Raw genomic sequence first — 19,978 nt, 5'->3', positions numbered from 1 at the left:
TATTGGTTAGCCCACTAATATATGAAAAATGCCCTTTCCACTAATGCAGAAGAAAAAAATATTCAGAAAGTTATTTTTGGCCTTGCTATTTCAAAAAGTCAACTGTACAAAGATCTACGTGTCAAACCTAAAATTATAATTTTAAAAGTCTATTAAAAACAAAAATGTCATGCAATTTTTATATCAATTATGCAGAGGCTTTAAAACTGTTGCAAGACCATGTAATATATATTAGCTTTTATACTGCTAATGCACAACTAACAGCAAACTTGATTAGATTAACAGAAATCTGTCTTAATTACATCTTTATATATCACACTAGAGAGACAAATGCCACAAGATCTGCAGAAACATTCAGTTCTGAGCACTTCAATGGCAGGATAACTCTGTTGTAACCCCTCACATACAGAATAACAAAACTAAAGGATAAAATTCTGCAGTCTCACGTTACAAAAAAACGTACTGCTTTAAAATATAAAGAAGGGTAAAGGATATCTATAACAAAATAACTAGTGTCAAAGAGCAAACAAAATGTCTAAATAAAAATATCCAAATACACATAGCAACTGAAGCACAGATACTGCATTAAATACAGTAAAGATTTAATAAGACTAGTTAATAAGAGACAAAAAATAAGGGGAACAGTAAATAAAACCAAACTATGAGGAAAACCACTGTTTTCCCTCTAGTTGAAGCGCAATTGGGGGAGATGTCTTTCCATCCATATAATACCTAACACTGTACATAAAGATTTTAATGCCATAGAAAAACTTAGTTTTTCTTTTTTTTTTTTTTTTTTTTTTTTTTTTTTTTTTTTTTTTTTTTGGTTTTTGGGCCACACCCGGTGACGCTCAGGGGTTACTCCTGGCTATGCGCTCAGAAGTCGCTCCTGGCTTGGGGGACCATATGGGATGCCGGGGGATCGAACCGCGGTCCGTCTCCTAGGCTAGCGCAGGTAAGGCAGGCACCTTACCTCGAGCGCCACCGCCCGGCCCCAAAACTTAGTTTTTCTATGAATAAATTCTTGATAAAATTTTCAAAGTAGACTTTACTATGCATGAAAACAGCCAACAAATGGGCACCTGTTGTTTTTAACACTGAAGATTTACAGAAACTTTAAAAGTTATCATAATCTTTTTTGTCTTTTTTCCCCTCAGCTTCAAATCCATCCACTCCATCGCTATCCCTTCTTCGTTTTCTGTTGCTGTGGACGTTAAACCGCTGGCTCATTTGGGGTAATGGATCCATGCCTAGAACTTTGTGGATCTGGCGGAATGCAAGGAGCCTCAGTGCGAACTGCAACAACGAGAATTAAGAGTCCATTAGTTCTTAGCCCATCCTGATCCCTCAAACTAAGTATATTTAATGATAAACAAAAACAAACAAAAAAACCCTTGAAAAATTCTATACAGGGCTGGACAAAGCACAGCGGCAGGGCATTTGCCTTGCACGTGGCCGACCCAAGACGAACCCGAGTTTAATTCCTGGCATCCCATATGGTCCCCCGAGCTGGCCAGGAGTGATTTCTGAGCACAGAGCCAGGAGCAAACCCCTGAGCACTGCTGGATGTGGCCACAAGGCCAAAAAATAAAAAAACAAAAAACAAAACAAGTCAAAACTATTTCACAACTAAAAAAGTCCCTTTGTATTGGGGCTTTTATTTTCGGTCTTGTAGCTTGATATGCTGTGACAAAACAACAAATTGAAAAAGAAATTAGTGTTCATTAAACATTCTGAAACAACATACAGCAAAAAGTCCCACCCACTGAATAAAACCCATTTGATTCGGAGCCGAAGAGATAGCATGGAGGTAGAGCGTTTGCCTTGCATGCAGAGTGCTTCGAATCCTGGCATCCCAAATGGTCCCCTGAGCCTGCCAGGAGTGATTTCAGAAAGTAGAGTCAGGAGTAACCTCTGAGTGCTGCTGGGTGTGACACCCCCCCCCCAAAAAAAAGGGGAAAAAAAAAAGATGGGGGCCAGAGAGATAGCATGGAGGTAAGGTGTTTGGTGTTTGCCTTTCTTTTTTTTTTTTGGTTTTTGGTTTTTGGGTCACACCCGGCGGTGCTCAGGAGTTACTTCTGGCTGTCTGCTCAGAAATAGCTCCTGGCAGGCACGGGGACCATATGGGACACCAGGATTAGAACCAACCACCTTTGGTCCTGGATTGGCTGCTTGCAAGGCAAATGCCGCTGTACTATCTCTCCGGGCCCAGGTGTTTGCCTTTCATGCAGAAGGTCATTGGTTCGAATCCTGGCATCTCATATGGTTCCCCGAGCCTGCCAGGAGCGATTTCTGAGCATGGAGCCAGGAGTAACCTCTGAACGCTGCTGGGTGTGACCCCAAAAAAACCCAAAACCAAAACAAACAAAACCCCCCCCCAAAACACCCAACAACAACAAAACAAACCTATGATTCATATCCACATTGTCACACCTTTATTGTCCATGACCCTATGTAGGCTCCAAGCATGAGTGTATGCATATCCTGACACACCCCTTCCCTATTTTACAAGAGTACTCATGCTGTCACTTGTTATTTTATCAACTAAGAAAAGCATTTTCACAGCATGACTATTTATATACAGGATTTGTTTACTTGGTTTCGGATTACACCCACTGGTGCACAGAAATGCTGGGGATCAAACCCAAGTAGGTCAAATACAAGGACCACCCACTGTACTGTACTATTACTCAGGCCCCCATACAAATCTTAGGCCAACAATATTGAAGATTTCATGAAATCCTGAAAACAGTGGAACTTCTGAGATATTTTATTTCTCCGTTTTGGAAAGTAGCCCATATGTATAAATGCGTGTGTGTGTGTGTGTGTGTGTGTGTGTGTGTGTAAATGAAAGTTAAATTGTTGGGGCCGGGCGGTGGCGCAAGAGGTAAGGTGCCTGCCTTGCCTGCGCTAGCCTTGGACGGACCACAGTTCGATCCCCCGGCGTCCCATATGGTCCCCCAAGCCAGGAGCAACTTCTGAGCGCATAGCCAGGAGTAACCCCTGAGCGTTACCGGGTGTGGCCCAAAAACCAAAAAAAAAAAAAAAAAAAAAGAAAGTTAAATTGTTGAGCTAGATAGCCCATATGTATAAATGCCTCTGTGTGTGTGTGTGTGTGTGTGTGTGTGTGTGTGTGTGTGTAAATGAAAGTTAAATTGTTGAGCTAGATGGAAACAATGACAGGAATTTTTGAGCCATATGTCCTGTGAGGAGCTAAAATGGAATCAGCCCCTTAACTCATCTCTAGTCCAAGACAAATTTTTAACCTCTATTTACTTCAGTTTCAAAACTTTGCCCCCAGTTCACATGATCTTCTCCCTGAGTTTATTTTACATTGAAATCTAGAAAACCTGCCTTCAGTTTATGCAGCCCCCAGTTAGTACAAAATTTTAGATATTGCCAGTACTGGGTGTCTTTAAATGTCTTTGAAACTATCAAGAATCCAATATTTATCTTAACAGATTAATGATCCTTCGAAGTTATAGAAAGTAAATCTTGGACTACTCAAAGGGCTAGTGTCCACGATTTGCACACGGAGACTCAACTTCCATCTCCAGCACTGTGCTGTCTCTTAAGTGCAAAGAAAAGCAACACTTGAGTTGGGGGCATGAAGGAAGGGAGGGAGGGAGAGGTTGGAGGGAGGGAAGGAGAGAGAGAAAGAGAGATAGAGAATGTGCTGGCCAATCAACTTGCTACACTGCATATAGGTTTCTCCTAGGTGCAAGGTATGTTCCCCACCTCCTTAATCTTTAAAAACATTTTTAGTGAAGCATGATAGTTTTTATTTTTTGTACAAAACTTATTTAGAAAGACATGAGGGGGAAAGAGAGAAAGTATGTTCAGAAGAGAAAACGGGCTTCCAAAGTAGGAAGGAACTGTAAGCAAACAGAAAGAGACAAGCAAGTGAGATAGAGTTCAAGAGAGAAGAGGAAGCAGAGCATTTTTTTTAAGGAGGCTTGTACAGTGATTGGCAAAACTGTAGATGATAGGGTTTCAGTAACACAATGTTTGCAGAGGACACTGGGGAGCAAGGAGGTAGCCAAGAGAAATAGTGCTGCCACCTCTCACCCTGTCACCTAAATCGCTTGGGGAAATGCCTGACAAGGACGGGACTGATGAAGCTGGCTCCAAGCACCTGAATGGCATGGAGATTAATGTCCCAAAAGCCTCAGGAGGATGCTGTCATGCTGTGCCCAAGCTCCTTTTAGACTGCACAGAGCGGTATGGAACCCTGCTAGAGTGAGGAACTGATCTCCGAAGGGAAGAAAAGGGAAAGTTGGTTCTAACTTGCACAGGCCTGCCAGGAACTCTCCTCCCTCACAGAAAACAATTTCAGGAGATAAATAGTAAAGTAAAATCAAGTTTATTTACAGAAATTTACTTTAGAAAATATGAGGGGTGTAGAGAGATAGATACGAGAGAGTGATATTTGAGAGAGAACACAGCTTCTCCAGAGGGGGGAACCCTAACACACTTTCCTCTTTAGCAGGGAGCTGGAGACAGTAAGGAACTAAGGTTTTTGCCTTGCTGCAGCAGACCCCAGCACATGTGGTCTCCAAGCAGTCAATAACTACCCAGTCCCTGGGTAGTATTTCTGGATGGGGTCTCAAAACAACTCAGAGATCTACTGTATGATCATTGGGAATGTGTGAAATATTCTTTTTTTTTTGTGTGTGTGTGGTTTTTGGGTCACACCCGGCAGTGCTCAGGGGTTATTACTGGCTCCAGGCTCAGAAATTGCTTCTGGCAGGCACAGGGGACCATATGGGACGCCGGGATTCGAACCGATGACCTCCTGCATGAAAGGCAAACGCCTTACCTCCATGCTATCTCTCCGGCCCCATGAAATATTCTTGATCAGACAGAAAACTGACATTTTTAGCAGCATATAAAACTGAAGATACTGAAGTTATTTCTATCCAAGGGCAATTTGCATCAGGCAATAATTAATCAGGAGGCCTTGCAAAAAAAGTGCTCTCTCAGGTCCCCTACAATTTTGTTTGTTTTTGGTCCATACCTGACAGTGTTCAGAGTTTACTCCTGGCTCTTTCCTTAGGATCAGTTCTGGTGGTACTTGGGAGACCCTATGTGGTACCAGGGACTGAGTCTGGGACAGCAGAGTTCAAGGCAAGCACCCTGTCTATTATAATATTCTCTTGAAATGTTATATCAAAAGCAACCTGAAAAGAATTACTAGAGTAACAGCAGTGACATTTAGCAGGAATAAAAAGGAGTTTAGCTTTATTCAACTTTATCATGTGTAGCCTTGAACAACCATGTTCATAATCAAATATTCAGATGAACATGTCCTTCTCTGGAGCGTCTCTAAACACCTAGAAATTGCTGATCCACTTTCCATCTTGATAAACTATATTGCTTCAAAATTTATTACACAGTAAAAATCCAATTATATACTTTAAACTTCTACAATTGGGGGATGGGGCTGGTGGGTTGGGCCACACCCAGCGGCGCTGGGGTCACTCCAGGCTCTGCGCTCAGAAATCGCTCCCGGCAGGATCAGGTGACCGTATGGGATGCTGGAGATCAAGCTCAAGTTGGCTGCATGCAAGGCAAATGCCTCATCTGCTATGCTATCACTTGGGTCCCTGGGCAAGTGTTCTGATGAATCACATCCCTGTTCTCTAAAGTCACTACTTCCCCTTGCCTCTACCAGGTAGATGCTGGGCACTGAACCCAGGCCTTGAATTTTCAGGACATGTTCTACCATAGAGACATATTACCAGCTCAGGAAGTAGTTTAAAAGAAAAAAAAGGAAAAAAGAAAGAAAGGAAAACCAAAAAGTCTTTCAGCCGGGAACTCATCGATTTTGACACCCAACCCCCTCCCCTTAATTTAAAAATAATTAACTCTTTAAGTACTAAGGACATGAAGCAAAAGCCACTTTTATTTGATAGTTCTTCCTCACAAAATTAAACCCAAAGACATTAAACCTAAACTTTAACAAGAATGTATAACCTTGTAAGTCTTTTAAATATTCATTATGCTTTATTATTATCAACTCTCCCTCTAATGTACTTTCAAATAATAATTTATTTTGATCTTGGCATATTTTTGTTTGCTTTTGGGGCACACCGTTTGTATTCAGTGAATATTCGTCATTCTGATTTTAGAAATGACTACTTATGGTACTCAGGGGGCGATACTGGATACTGAGGATCAAATCTGGGTCAGACTGCATGAAAAGATCTTGGCATCTTTCAAGTTCTAAATTATTCTTGCCAGAAGAGATAAACAAATTAAGGTCTTAAACACAACTGTAACTGCTTTAGAGTTGATTACAACAATCTTAGTTAATACTTCTCACCTTTCTTAGCCTATTTTCTGGAATGACAAAAAAAGTTTTACAGTTGGGGCCCAGAGAAAGAATATAGTGTGGCTGACCTGGGTTTGATCTCTGGGCACTACATATGAACTAATTTCGTTCTCTCAACAGTCTAGAGACAGATACTCCCCCTGCCCCCCGCCATCTATCCTCCAGCTAAGGTGGCAAAGATGGTATTCAATCCCAGGAATCTTTACTCCAGGGTTCTCAATTTTGGAATTGGTTCACATCTTTTGATGCGCTGGAGGTACTTCCTGAGAACCACTGTGGTGCTCAGCATGGAACTGGGGTCAGCTCTATGCCTAGACATGTGATTTTATTCCTGTACCAGCATCTCTCCAGCCTCCAGGATTCAGATCTAATTATATGAAACAATGGGAGGAGAATCTATTTTCTTGTCTGTCTATCTGCTTAGAAGGAGGGGGCATGCAAACTTGGGCCTTTGGAGTATTTATTTATTTAGGTTTGGGTGGCCACACCTGGTGGTGCTCAGGGATTACTCCAGGGTTGTGCTCAGAGGTTATTACTGAAAATGCTTGGGATGCTGGGGATTGAACCCAGGTCAGCTGTGTGCAAGGCAAACATCCTACCTGCTGTACTATTGCTTTGGCCTCAGGTCTGTGAAATTTTGAGAATCATATGGGGCTGGGAAACGCAATGGGTTGGCCATGTGCAAAGAGATTCCGCTGCTGTGCTCTCTCTGGCCCCTACATTGATTACTTATACAGGAAATTATAATAAGAAAACAAAAACAAAAACCCAATAAAATTTTGTAATTAGGAAGACATTAGTACCTGTGCACTAGATGTGATGTCTTCGCGCTGCTGGTCAGTCATTGTTGCCAAGGTATCAAAGGGATCCTTTTCGCAGGGATCCAGAAGTCCAGGACTACCTATAGTAGTCACAGGGAAAAGAAAGCATTAACTATCTGTAAAAGGAGTCCTTATTCAACTACTAAACACACAGATGTTAGAAATGAAGACTTACCTTTAAGAATAATTCCTGAAGAAATGCACTCAAAAACTCTTCTTAATGCATCTCCAGGGCTCTGAGGACTAGAAGCACTACTAATTGCTTTTTCTACTAGTAACTCCATAGCCTAAAATAACAACAATACAAATACTTTTAATAAGCAAAGAAAACAAGAAAATTTACTCATTTTCAAACAAAATTAGAAAGTCCATTTTAAAATGGGAAAAGTTACATATATCATGGAAAAAATTCAAAATTACATAGAAAATATTCAAAGTTTAATAAAGAAAATAACGAAAAGCCAATTATATTCAACGTTATTCCAGGGTGCAACTGAGCTGACTGCCTCACAGCTGAGATGACAATTCTTTTTCTTTTATATATATATGCAATATATATGTGTATATATATATATGTCTTTATTTAAGCACCATGATTACAAGCAGGATTTCAGTAATATCAGTAATAAACAGAACACCACCCCCCCCTTCACCAATGCAACATTTCCACCACCAATGCTGCTCCCCCCAACCCTTGCCTGTATTTGAGACAGGCATTCTACTTCTGAGATGACAATTCTTATCTGTGGTGCTGTCCATGCACTTAGCTCTGCCTTGTCAACAATCTGGGACCCTAAAGTGTTACAACAGAGCTTGTGAACTCATCTGCACACTGTGACCACAATGGGAATTCTGTGCTGATCATTACAACTGAGTCCAGATCACACAGCTGAGGCTGCCAAAGGAGAGGATACTCAGGGCACCAAGGCTGGAGGGGGCCGGATAAGGTGTGCTGGGAGTCATCATGATACCTACGTGGTAGAGCAGAGTATACAGAACTTATTTTTTTGGGGGGGGGGGGCACACCCATTTGATGCTCATGGGTTACTCCTGGCTATGCGCTCAGAAATTGTTCCCGGCTTGGGGGGGACCATATGGGACACCGGGGAATTGAACCGCTGTCCTTCCTTGGCTAGTGCTTGCAAGGCCTTACCTCTAGTGCCACCGCTCTGGCCCCTATAAAACTTACTTTTGAAGAGGTGTATAAAACTGCTATAATATATTAAGTTCAAAAAGTGAAACAAGGGCCGAGTGGTGGCGCTAGAGGTAAAGTGCCTGCCTTGCCTGCGCTAGCCTTGGACGAACCACGGTTCGATCCCCCGGTATCCCATATGGTCCCCCAAGCCAGGAGCAACTTCTGAACACATAGCTAGGAGTAACCCCTGAGCATCACCGGTGTGGCCCAAAAACAAAACCAAAAAAAAAAGTGAAACAAACTTTCTGATTTTCTGGGGTTCATAAGCCATAGAATAGACACTAAATTTTGTTCTAAGTTGGGGAAATAATAGAAATCGCATTTAAAGTTCATTCTTCCATTTCCAGCCTAAATTACACCTCTCTGAATGTTTCCCCAACGTTTATTATTTTTTAACCACCCCCCCCCCTTGGTGTCACAGCATCTGGTGCTTCTATGTGCTTGCTGAGGTGTCAGAAGAATGTAAACTCATCGTCATGCTGGGGTCCCCAAAGCAGAACTGGGATTTCATTTGGGCGAGTGGGGTGGTGTTCCAGTAAAGTCTCACTGGCCTCAGGCTTGCAAGGCAGGAACTTTCTGCTTATCATCTACCTCACTGTGTTGCCCCATTCTTTTGTGTGCTTCTATTTATGACTTCTAAAATTTGAACTTTTTTTTTTTGGTTTTTGGGTCACACCTGGCAGCGCTCAGTGGACCATATGGGATGCTGGGATTCAAACCACCGTCCTTCTGCATGCAAGGCAAAGGCCTTACCTCCATGCTGTGTCTCCAACCCCTGAACTTAACTTTTTTTGTTTGATTTTGGACCATGCCTGGAGATACTCAGGAATTACTCTTGGTAGTGCTTGGGGACGTTGGGGAATGAACCCTGTCAGATGCATGCAAGGCAAGTATCTTACTGCTGTACTCTCTCCAGCCCCCAAAATCTGAAATTATTTTACTTATTTCAAAAGAAGGAAACAATCTTCTTACATAATTCAGTTTTATTAATTTGTTGTATGTAGTATGTATTAATATAGAACCCTCCCAAAAGTTTCTAGTTACAGGTTTAAACAGAAAACTTTAAAAACGAATGAACTTCGATGAAGATGATAAATTATTCCTTTAAGGTTGTGGATATAACTCAGTGGCAGAGTATGTGCCTTATAATAGTGAGGTCCTGAGTTTGATTTCTAGCACTGCACGGTAACCAAGTACTTTCCTAAGCACTTGTAAAGGTCTGACATGCTCACCCATATCTATTTTTTCCTTAACAAATATTGGGGAGCTGGGATGAGATACCGCAAAGGGCTAGAAGCATATCTCTTTGCATATGGGAGCACCAGGCTCACTCTGTACCTGGCACTGCATAGTGCACCAAACACCAGCAGACAGTAATTATTACTACAGGTACGGTGTCCTAAAATTTTTTTAAAAATAAATGAAGGGCCGGAGAGATAGCATGGAGGTAAGGCGTTTGCCTCACATGCAGAAGGATGGTGGTTCGAATCCCGGCATCCCATATGGTCTCCGAGCCTGCCAGGAGCGATTTCTGAGCATAGAGCTAGGAGTGAAACCCTGAGCACTGCCAGGTATGACCCGAAAAACAAAAACAAAAAATAAAAATAAATAAAATAAATGAACATGTTCACGCTTGCACATACCACTCACACTTGAATGTAGTTTAATTAACACAAATTGCAGTGCTGGTGTCAATGTGTTAAATAAAACATTTACAAATAATACTCTTGGAGGGGGACCAGAATGATACAAAGTTCTTGCCCTTCTAGATGCTGACCTAGCTTTGATCCCTGGCACTATTATGGTGGTCTGTTGAGCTCCTCCAGGAGTGATCCCCCTGAGTGCAGAGCCAGGAGTAAATCCTAAGCACTGCTGGGTGAGACTCAAACCCTAAACAACGGGCCGGGCGGTGGTGCTGGAGATAAGGTGCCTGCCTTGCCTGCGCTAGCCTAGGACGGACCGCGGTTCGATCCCCCGGCGCCCCATATGGTCCCCCAAGAAGCCAGGAGCAACTTCTGAGCGCAGAGCCAGGAGTAACCCCTGAGCGTCACAGGATGTGGCCCAAAAACCAAAAAAAAAAAAAAAAAAAAAAAACCCTAAACAACAACAGCAACAACAAGATATCGAAACTCCAAAACGAAACAGAACCCACTCTTGGAGAGTTTGGGTCAAGTATGTGGTCAAGTTTCAGTTAAGTAAATGCCAATAATGAACCACATATTTCAATTGCTATCTGAATAGGAAGCACGATACCAATCTCTCAGTCTTCTCTGGAAACTGTGCCTTCAATTGACAAGACTGTCCTTGCCCTCATTTTGCTGTCGCTGTTGTGATGGCCCAGTCACACATCTGTTGTTGTGTCAGATAGCGCCTCAGAAATGCAAAGGATCAGGGGCCGGGCGGTGGCGCTGGAGGTAAGGTGCCTGCCTTGCCTGCGCTAGCCTAGGACGGACCGCGGTTCGATCCCCCGGCGTCCCATATGGTCCCCCAAGCCAGGAGCGACTTCTGAGCGCATAGCCAGGAGTAACCCCTGAGCGTCACCGGGTGTGGCCCAAAAACCAAAAAAAAAAAAAAAAAAAAAGAAATGCAAAGGATCAGACCTAGTCATGGGGAGCAGTGTGGGGGAATTGAACCTGTTACACATGCAAAGTAGGGCCTTACCACTAGCTACAACATCAAATTCTAGATTACAGATATATTGGGGTCCCACAGGGTGGTGCTGAGGGATGATGCAGTATCAAGATAGAGTATGGGGCTCCCTCTTGCAAAGAATGTGCTCCAGTCTTTGAGTTATCTCCATAGTCCCCAGATCATTTTATTTTTTAAAAAGTCACATTTGAGGTCCTAGAGGTAGTAAACGGGTTAAACAGTTATGGCATTTGCTTTGCAGCACATGGCTAATTGTAGCTCAATCCCCACTGTCAATAAGGTCCCAAGCATTATTAGGAGTGACCCCTGAGCACTGCTGGGTGTAACCCACCCACCAGCTCCCACACATACAAGGTCATGTTTTTTTGTTTTTGGGCCACACCCAGCAGCACTCTGGGGTTACTCCTGGCTCTGTGCTCAGAAATTGCCCCCCGGCAGTCGCAGTCTCGGGGGACCATATGGTATGCTGGGAATCAAACCTGGGACCATCCAGATGCTGTGTGCAAGGCAAATGCCCTACTGTTGTGCTATCATTCCGGCCTCACAAGGTCATGTTTTAAAAAGCCAGTCAGGGCTGAGGAGACAGCTCAGGACTGAGTGAGTGCTTTTCATGGCCTCAGACTTCGCAGTCTCCTAAGTACTAGAGGGAGTGCTCTAAGTGACTCCTAATGCACCATAAGATGTAGCAGTACCATCACCCCAAAAGTCATATACAACTCATATAACACCATTTTAGAGTCCTTTTGTTATTCTTTGGGGAACACATCCAGCTGTGCATGAGCAACTCATGGCTCTGCTGTGTTAAGCAGTTAATCCCAACAATCATTAGGGAACTTTAGTATCAGAGATCAAAACCAAGTCTCCTACAAAGCATTTGCTGTCTGCTGAGCTAACTTTTGTTTTTGGGCCACACCCAGTAGTACTCCAGACTTCCTAATTTTGTACTCAAGGATCACTCCTGGCTGGTCTTGGGAGACCGACCACACGGAGTACTGGGGATCAAATTCCCTGGGTCACCTGCATGAAAAATAAGGATGTTTCCAGTGAGTAGAGCAGTGTTCCTAATTCCAAAGTCAGAAATTACTTAAAAGATTTATTACATGTAATCCACATGAAAACTAAAATTGATGATTAAAGTTTGGGAGAATTCCAAGTGTCAGAAAGATATCTTTTTTGTTTTGTTTTGTTTTTGTTTTTGGGTCAACCGGCAGCGCTCAGGGGTTACTCCTGGCAGGCCTGGGGGACCATATGGGATGCCAGGATTTGAACACCGTCCTTCTGCATGCAAGGCAAACGCCTTACTGCCATGCTATCTCTCCAGCCCCAAAGGGGGAAAATTTTTTTTTTTTTTTTTTTTTTGGTTTTTGGGCCACACCCTGTAATGCTCAGGGGTTACTCCTGGCTATGTGCTCAGAAGTTGCTCCTGGCTTGGGGGACCATATGGGACACCGGGGGATCGAACCGCGGTCCGTCCAAGGCTAGCGCAGGCAAGGCAGGCACCTTACCTTTAGCGCCACCGCCCGGCCCGGGGGAAAATTTTTGTAAAAATCTACCTAAGACTAAGTAGTAAAAGTATCAAATGTAGCTGTGGACTCTTCATAAGGGTCCCAAATTTTTATGTACCCGACATACACTCTTGGTATGGAAAATTTTATTCATGTAAGGAAATAGTAGATAGGTTCAAGAAACAAATGAACTAGATTCTGGAGGCCCATCCTAGGCTTCAAACCTGATGTCTAAAGTGTAAAAAAAAAACCTCATAGAATACTACAGCACATTCCATCAAGACACAAGCAAATTCCATGTCACACTTACAAGGCTTCAAGCACCAAATTCTACTCCTCTCCTTAAGCACTCCTCAAAGCAGAACTCATGGGATAAGAAAAACAGCTAATTGGTATGTCAATATAAGTTTATTGTTTGCAATAAAGTTATCGTTCTTAGATCTAATGAAATGGGGAGCCCGTGTTATGAGGAATTAGGTATCTCTTAAGTCTCTGTACTTCCTGTTCAATTTTGATGAGAGGTAAAAAAGCAAACAGAAAAAGTAATGCCTAATGCCAATATAATAGACCTTAAAGATTAAAAAAACGAAACAAAACAAAACAAAACAAAACAAAAAACACAAAAAAGCAAGCCTTGGGGCCGGAGCAAGAGCACAAAGGGCAGGGTATCTGCTCTGCACATAGCTGACCTGGGTTCAATGACCTGGCATCCCATGTGGTCCTCTGAACCTGTCAGGGGTGATTTTTGAGCACAGAGCTTGGAGTAACCCCTGAATGCCACTTGGTGTGGCCCCAAAACCAGAACCAAACCAAACCAATGTTTTTTTTTTTTTTTTGGTTGTTGGTTTTTGGGCCACACCCAGTGACACTCAAGGGTTACTCCTGGCTATGCGCTCAAAAATCGCTCCTGGCTTGGGGGACAATAAAGACGCAGGGGACCGAACTACGGTCCGTTCTAGGCTAGCGCGGGCAAGCAGATGCCTTACCCCTTGTGCCACTCCTCTGGCCCAAACCAAACGTTTTTTAAAAATTATTTTCCCTCACTAAAATGAAAACTTTAATCTAAGAATGAAATGACATACAATCTTTTGTTTTGAGGCCACACTTGACAGTGCTCAGGGGTTACTCCTGGGCTTGTGTTCAGAAGACCCAGTCAAAAAGGATGCTGATGACTAAACTCAGGTCAGCCATGTGCAAGGCTGCAAGCCTTACCTGCTCAGCTGTATTATGGCTCTGACTAGAAATAAAAATTAAAACAGAATAATGAACATAGACTGCAAAACATAATTTGGTTATGCTACTGTAATTCAAGGATTAAATAAAGTAATAAAAAATTCTTGGGTCAGAAAGGGAGTAGAATGGACAAGGAGCTTGTCTTATATGCAGCTGATACAGTTTCAATTCTTGGCATCATAATATACCCCTAAATCCTAGGAGTGACTGAGCACAGAACCAGGATTTAATCTTAAGACTTTTGGTTGCTATCATAAAATAACAAGCATTTGTCTAGAAAAGGGATACACACATGCTGTACATGCTGAATCCACATTTGGCTAATCTTTAAATTTAAAATAAAACTGGGGATGGGGGTGGGGTATGTTGGAGACCTTTGGGACTAGAGTGTCACTCCTGACATGAGGGCCTGATGGTTTGGTGTTGGGCTCAGCAATGCAATGCTGCTCTAAGACTTGTATTATGTGAGCATTATCTGGTCCCCAAAATTAAGATTTAAAAGCCAAAGCCTAAGTGTTCCTCAGATAGATACCATTTAAACACATGGAACACTTATACACAGTATTGTACATTGTATTGCATTGACATGTAGTCAATACAGAGAAACAGACATCTGACTGTGCCTTACTTTTTTTTTTTTTTTACAAAGAGTTTGGGGTGCTTCCTGTCAAAAAAGATGTAAATGGAGGGACCGGAGAGATAGCATGGAAGTAGGGCGTTTGCCTTGCATGCAGAAGGATGGTGGTTCGAATCCCGGCATCCCATATGGTCCCCCAAGCCTGACAGGATTTCTGAGCGTAGAGCCAGGAAGAACCCCGGAGCGCTGCGGGGGGTGACACAAAAACCAAAAATAAAATGAAATAAAATAAAATAAAAAATAAAAGATGTAAATGGAGAGAGCCTGCTATTCCCAGGGTTAAGGAAATTAAAAATTGAAAACAACTCTGGTCATTCTGCTCTCAGTTACTCCAACTCTATAATTATTTTTCTGAATGGGTTCCTACTTCCTTATCTAAATTCTCACTGTCGAGGAAGCAAAAAGATTCAAACAACAGAATACCTAATATCTGTAATTAAAGAAACAGAAAGATATATAATGCATATATGTACAAGTATCTTTCTTTAACCTCTTATTTGTGTGTGGGGGGTAGGCTCAGGGGTTACTCTTGGAGCAGTACTGAGGGATCATACAGTGCCAGTTTGGAACCTGGCCCTATAATATACAAAGTATGCATTCTGCCCTTTAACTGGGAAATCCAGCCCTTTTGTTTTTTATTTAAATAGCGACAGGGATTGAACTATGGCCTAATATATAAGAAGCATATACTCTGGAATAGAAAAATAGTAAATTTAGTAGGCATGGAGCTTGACTTGTACAAGGCTGACTTGGGGGTCCGTCCACGGCACCACATATAGCTCCCAGAGCACCGCTAAATGTTGCCTTCAAAAACAAAATCAAGGGGCCAGAGAAGATAGCATGGAAGAGAGGCGTTTGCCTTTCATGCAGAAGGTCGGTGGTTCGAATCCCAGCATCCCATATGGTCCCCCGAGCCTGCCAGGAGCGATTTCTGAGCATAAAGCCAGGAATAACCCTAGTGTTGCCGGGTGTGACCCAAAAACCAAAACCAAAACCAAACAAAATAAACCGAAAAAACAAAAACAAAACCAACAAAAAAAGGGAAGCAGGGCCAGAGAGATAGCACAGCAGTAGGGCGTTGGCCTTGCACACAACTGATTCAGGAAGGATGGGTGGTTCTAATCCCAGCATCCTATATGGTCCCCTGTGCCTGACGGGCAATTTCTGAGTGCAGAGCCAGTAGTAACCAGAATGCCACCGGGTGTGGCCAAAAAAAAAAAAAAAAAAAAAAAAAAAACCAAAAAAAGGGAAGCAAATGTTATACCACTAAACTTATTCTTTGGGGGGTGGGGGGGTTGGGCCACACCTGGTGACACTCAGGGGTTACTCCTGGCTATGCGCTCAGAAATAGCTCCCGGCTTGGGAATGCCAGGGGATTGAACCGTGGTCCGTCCTACGCTAGTGTGTTACAAGGAAAATACCCTACCACTTGTGCCACTGCTTGGCCCTCACTAAACCTATTCGTAAATCATCTTCTATTTTGTACCTCTCTGTATATATTTTCTAGCTTTTTTTTTTTTTGGTTTTTGGTTTTTGGGCCACACCCGGCGGTGCTCAGGGGTTACTCCTGGCTGTCTGCTCAGAAATAGCTCCTGGCAGGCACGGGGGACCATATGGGACACCGGGATTCGAACCAACCACCTTTGGTCCTGGATCGGCTGCTTGCAAGGCAAACACCGCTGTGCTATCTCTCCGGGCCCTATATATTTTCTAACTTTAAGCATTACTTTAGAATGATTTATTTTTCTGAATTAAAGTTCCTTATGCAATACATTACTAAAAGTCCATTTTTAGGGGCTGGAGCAGTGGCTCGGTGGTAGGGCATTTGCCTTGCATGCAGCTAATTTATGCAGACCGCAGTTCGATCCTCCAGCATCCCATATGGTCCCCCAAGCCAGGAGAGATTTCTGAGCGCATAGCTGGGAATAAACTCTGAGCGTGAATAGGCATGGCCCCTCCAAAAAAGTCCAGTTTTAGCCTTCTTTGTACCTTTCATGTGTCATGTATGTGAAAACCAATTAATTGTTATTACTTAAAAACTAACACTGTGTGAAGAGGAAAAGAGGAGAAGAAGATTCAAAACTTAAGCGCAATTCTGTTTCTTAGGAGGGAGCCTAACTCAATGGTGGTCAGTGGCTATTAAAAGCTAGATTATTTCAGAGCCACGTGATGCAGGTATTTGAAACTGGACCTCCTGCATGCAAATAAATAAATAAATAAATAAATAAATAAATAAATAAATAAATAAATAAATAAATAAATAAAGCATGTATTCCAGGCCATTGAGCTATTTCATCAGCAAATACAATTCTTCAAATAACGAATTCCCAGGAGCCGGAGCAATAGCACAGTGACAGGGCATTTGCCTTTCATGTGGCCAACCTAGGTCGGACCTGGGTTTGGTTCTCAGCATTCCATAGAGTACCCTGAGCCTGGCAGAAGTGATTTCTGAGCACAGAGGCAAGAGTAACCCCTGAGCGCCGCTGCATGTGGCCCCAAAACAAAAATAAATAAACAAATGAATAAATAATCAGTTCTTTAAAAAATTCTCAGAAAATTAGACACTTAAGATTTTGAATTAGCCCCAGGATTTTTTACTGTAAAAGAAATAGTAAGGAATGATAAATTTCCTGCTATTAATTTCTACTGATGGTTCATTGAACAATAAAAAACTTTTATTGAAAATGAAAAAGAAATAGTAAGGAAACTTAAAAAAAAAGAAGCACTGGTGAAGGGGGGTGTTCTTTACTTGACTGAAATCATACAACTGCTATCATATTTGTAATCATGGTGTTTAAATAAAGATAAAAAAAATTTAGGAGCCAAAGAGATATTACCGTGGATAGGGCATTTGCTTGCTTTGCATGCAGCAAAACCAAGTTTGATCCCTGGCATCACAAATGGTCCCCCCATACCCTACTGGGAGTAATTTCCTGAGTGCAAAGCTAGAAGTTAAGTCCTGAGCACAGATGCTGTGTATGACCTCCAAACAAAAAGTTTCAGATTAAATGTCAACAAGAATACAAAAAATGTAGAAATATCCCTTAACCTCCCCCAACTCCTCATAACAACCAAACCACAACAGTCACATATTACTCACCCAACTTGGAAAATCAGACCATGTCGGAACTCGCTGACAGAGGTCCCGAAGAATACGTATGATAATCACACAGGACTGCAGACCATTAGCTCTAGCCTTCAGAGCAACAACAACAAAAAAACCAACTGAATTAATCTTAGAAATATCAAAATCTTACCTTGCTGGAAAAAAGTTAAAATACCACTGTTCAATGGAAGCTCAAATAAAAATATAAACAAAACCACGCTTAAATTAGATTCAATGAGCTGCCATTTACAGCAGTATTTTAAGGCAGGGTTAGTATTTAAAAGCTGGTATTTTAGGTCAAAGTAAACAGATTATACAAGAATAAAATTTCTTGATCCCCTGTGAACCTTGACCTGTGTTCATTGAAAACAGTCAACTTAAAAAATTCTGCCTACATTAGAAATAAAAGGAAAAGTAAAGAGCTAAAAAGTCTGTCTAGGGACTGAAAGGTTAAGGAAATCTGCTTGGTTTCCCTTCTGTGCCTTTGCATGACTGCAAAGTCACTAAACCAAACAGCTGCTTCCTCACCTTTCATTCCCTACACTTATAACTTAAGAGAAAGAGGGGGTGGGGGAAGATCTTAAATTGTACACAAAGCTTTAAACATATTCCATTATTTAAAGCAAAGTTAATCTGCAGCCTTATGGAATATAATACAAACATGATGCTCCTAAGCAAGTCAACTTTAAATATAGCCACTAAAAATAAAATAAAAAATCCAAACTACAAAACACCCCCAAGCCTAAGTTACTGTCAAATTAATAGTAACTGCAATATGCAGATCTCCATCTCCAGCTTTCTATGTTAACTTTATTCTGAGATTTAATTTAAATAGTGTTGCTTGGACAATCTTTTCAAATGTTTAAACACAGTTAAACATGTACTGAACTACTCTCTCATAAGGCTACAAGAAAAAAGTAAAATGATGTTCCGAACCTGGAACCACTTAGCGTGGCGTAGAGCAGCCAGAGCGTCAAGGCATTTTTGCCTGTCCAAGACGTCCGGTGGGTCTTTCACCATACCCGAGGTTACATCTAAAATGGATTGAATTGGCAAAATGCAGTGAGGAATGGGTGTTTGACCAGGTGAGCAAGACACTTCCTTAAGGCAGCATCAGTGTCACATGAGCCATTTGAGAATTTTTTAGCACTTTACTGTACCCAGGGATTATTTTCAACATAATCCAATATGAACATCAAAAAGGAGAATTTAAATCTTCAATCTAGCACTATAAGTAGAAATAATAAGTCTGTAGGTTTAAACCCTATTCACCAAAATTAAAAAAGGAGGGATTACTGGACACAATGTACTAGGCACAAAAAAGACAAGACAAAGGGGAACACAAAAATCCACCTTAATGAGATTGTACAATAAACTATTGGGTTTGTTCAGGATTTTAAAGGTCACGGGTTATTCTACATAAGGCTAATGTAATTAAGAATGAAATATGAAATGACCAATAATAATCAGATAAAAATGAAGAGCCCAAATAGGCATTTCTAACAGTTCAATGCTTTCTTTCTACAAGAAATATTTTTTTGTTTTTTGTTTTTTTTTGGACCACACCCGGCGGTGCTCAGGGGTTACTCCTGGCTGTCTGCTCAGAAATAGCTCCTGGCAGGCATGGGGGACCATATGGGACACCGGGATTCAAACCAACCACCTTAGGTCCTGGATCGGCTGCTTGCAAAGCAAACACCGCTTTGCTATCTCTCCGGGCCCTACAAGAAATATTTTAATTACAAAATACTCTTTGAAATCCAAACTTCTTATCTCCAAATAGTAACTGTAGAAACAATGGGCAAAGCAAAAGACTATAGGATTTAGAATAGTTAGAATAAGTATGGAAATAGAAGAGATAAAATATGTAGAATGTTTTAATGGTAAATAATTATATAGGCTTCTTTAAATTGTAAAATTAGTGTAATAACCATTACATCAAACAACTGCATTAAAATGTATGAGCTACATACAACTTGAGAAGATCTGAAACTAGGAAACGAACTTTTACATTCAAAAAATGTAGTTGGAGGATTAACTTTATATTTATCTAAACTCATTTGTGAAGTGTATTTAAAATAACAATATATCAGCTAATAAAACTACTCATGTACTTGAAAATTAAGATAATAAACTTTTGGTGATTTAGGTGTTTTTCTACATAGAGAAAAATTAAATGCCAGACAAGTAATCTATCAAATTTAATAGCCACCTGGCTATTAAGTATATTAAATAGCACTAGGAATAAAACTTAATAAATCATTAGGGGTGCCAAGTGAATTTAATGAACAAAATATGAAATAAATAATGAAAGAAATTTGTTAACATCATTTAAAAGTTTTACTGTAACTTCTGGGAAGTCAACTTATACATCTAATTTTAGTTTTGGGGGTCACACCCAGCAGTGCTTAGAGGGGTGGAGGTGGAGACAGTGCAGTATGGGATGCCTGAGATTGAACCCAGGTGTTGTACTATCTCTCTGGCCCAGCAATATTTTT

General features: G+C 41.5%; 1 protein-coding gene across 1 annotated transcript in view; it reads right to left on the bottom strand.

Annotated features, from left to right (window-relative positions):
- Positions 1-1,023: 1,023 nt before the first annotated feature.
- The window catches only part of ZFR (zinc finger RNA binding protein), an 82,465-nt gene continuing 63,510 nt past the window's right edge, over positions 1,024-19,978 (bottom strand). The window contains exons 16-20 of the mRNA XM_049767675.1: positions 18,417-18,514; positions 17,475-17,570; positions 7,331-7,442; positions 7,138-7,235; positions 1,024-1,296 (exon numbers count right to left, since the gene is read on the bottom strand). Coding sequence (XP_049623632.1) covers positions 1,117-1,296; positions 7,138-7,235; positions 7,331-7,442; positions 17,475-17,570; positions 18,417-18,514 — 584 coding nt within the window. The 3' untranslated portion in view covers positions 1,024-1,116. The remainder of the gene's footprint in view (positions 1,297-7,137; positions 7,236-7,330; positions 7,443-17,474; positions 17,571-18,416; positions 18,515-19,978) is intronic.

This window comes from Suncus etruscus, chromosome 2 (assembly GCF_024139225.1).
Source record: "Suncus etruscus isolate mSunEtr1 chromosome 2, mSunEtr1.pri.cur, whole genome shotgun sequence".
NCBI classification, from domain to species: Eukaryota; Metazoa; Chordata; class Mammalia; order Eulipotyphla; family Soricidae; genus Suncus; species Suncus etruscus.
This window is presented reverse-complemented; position numbering and strand designations above follow the sequence as displayed.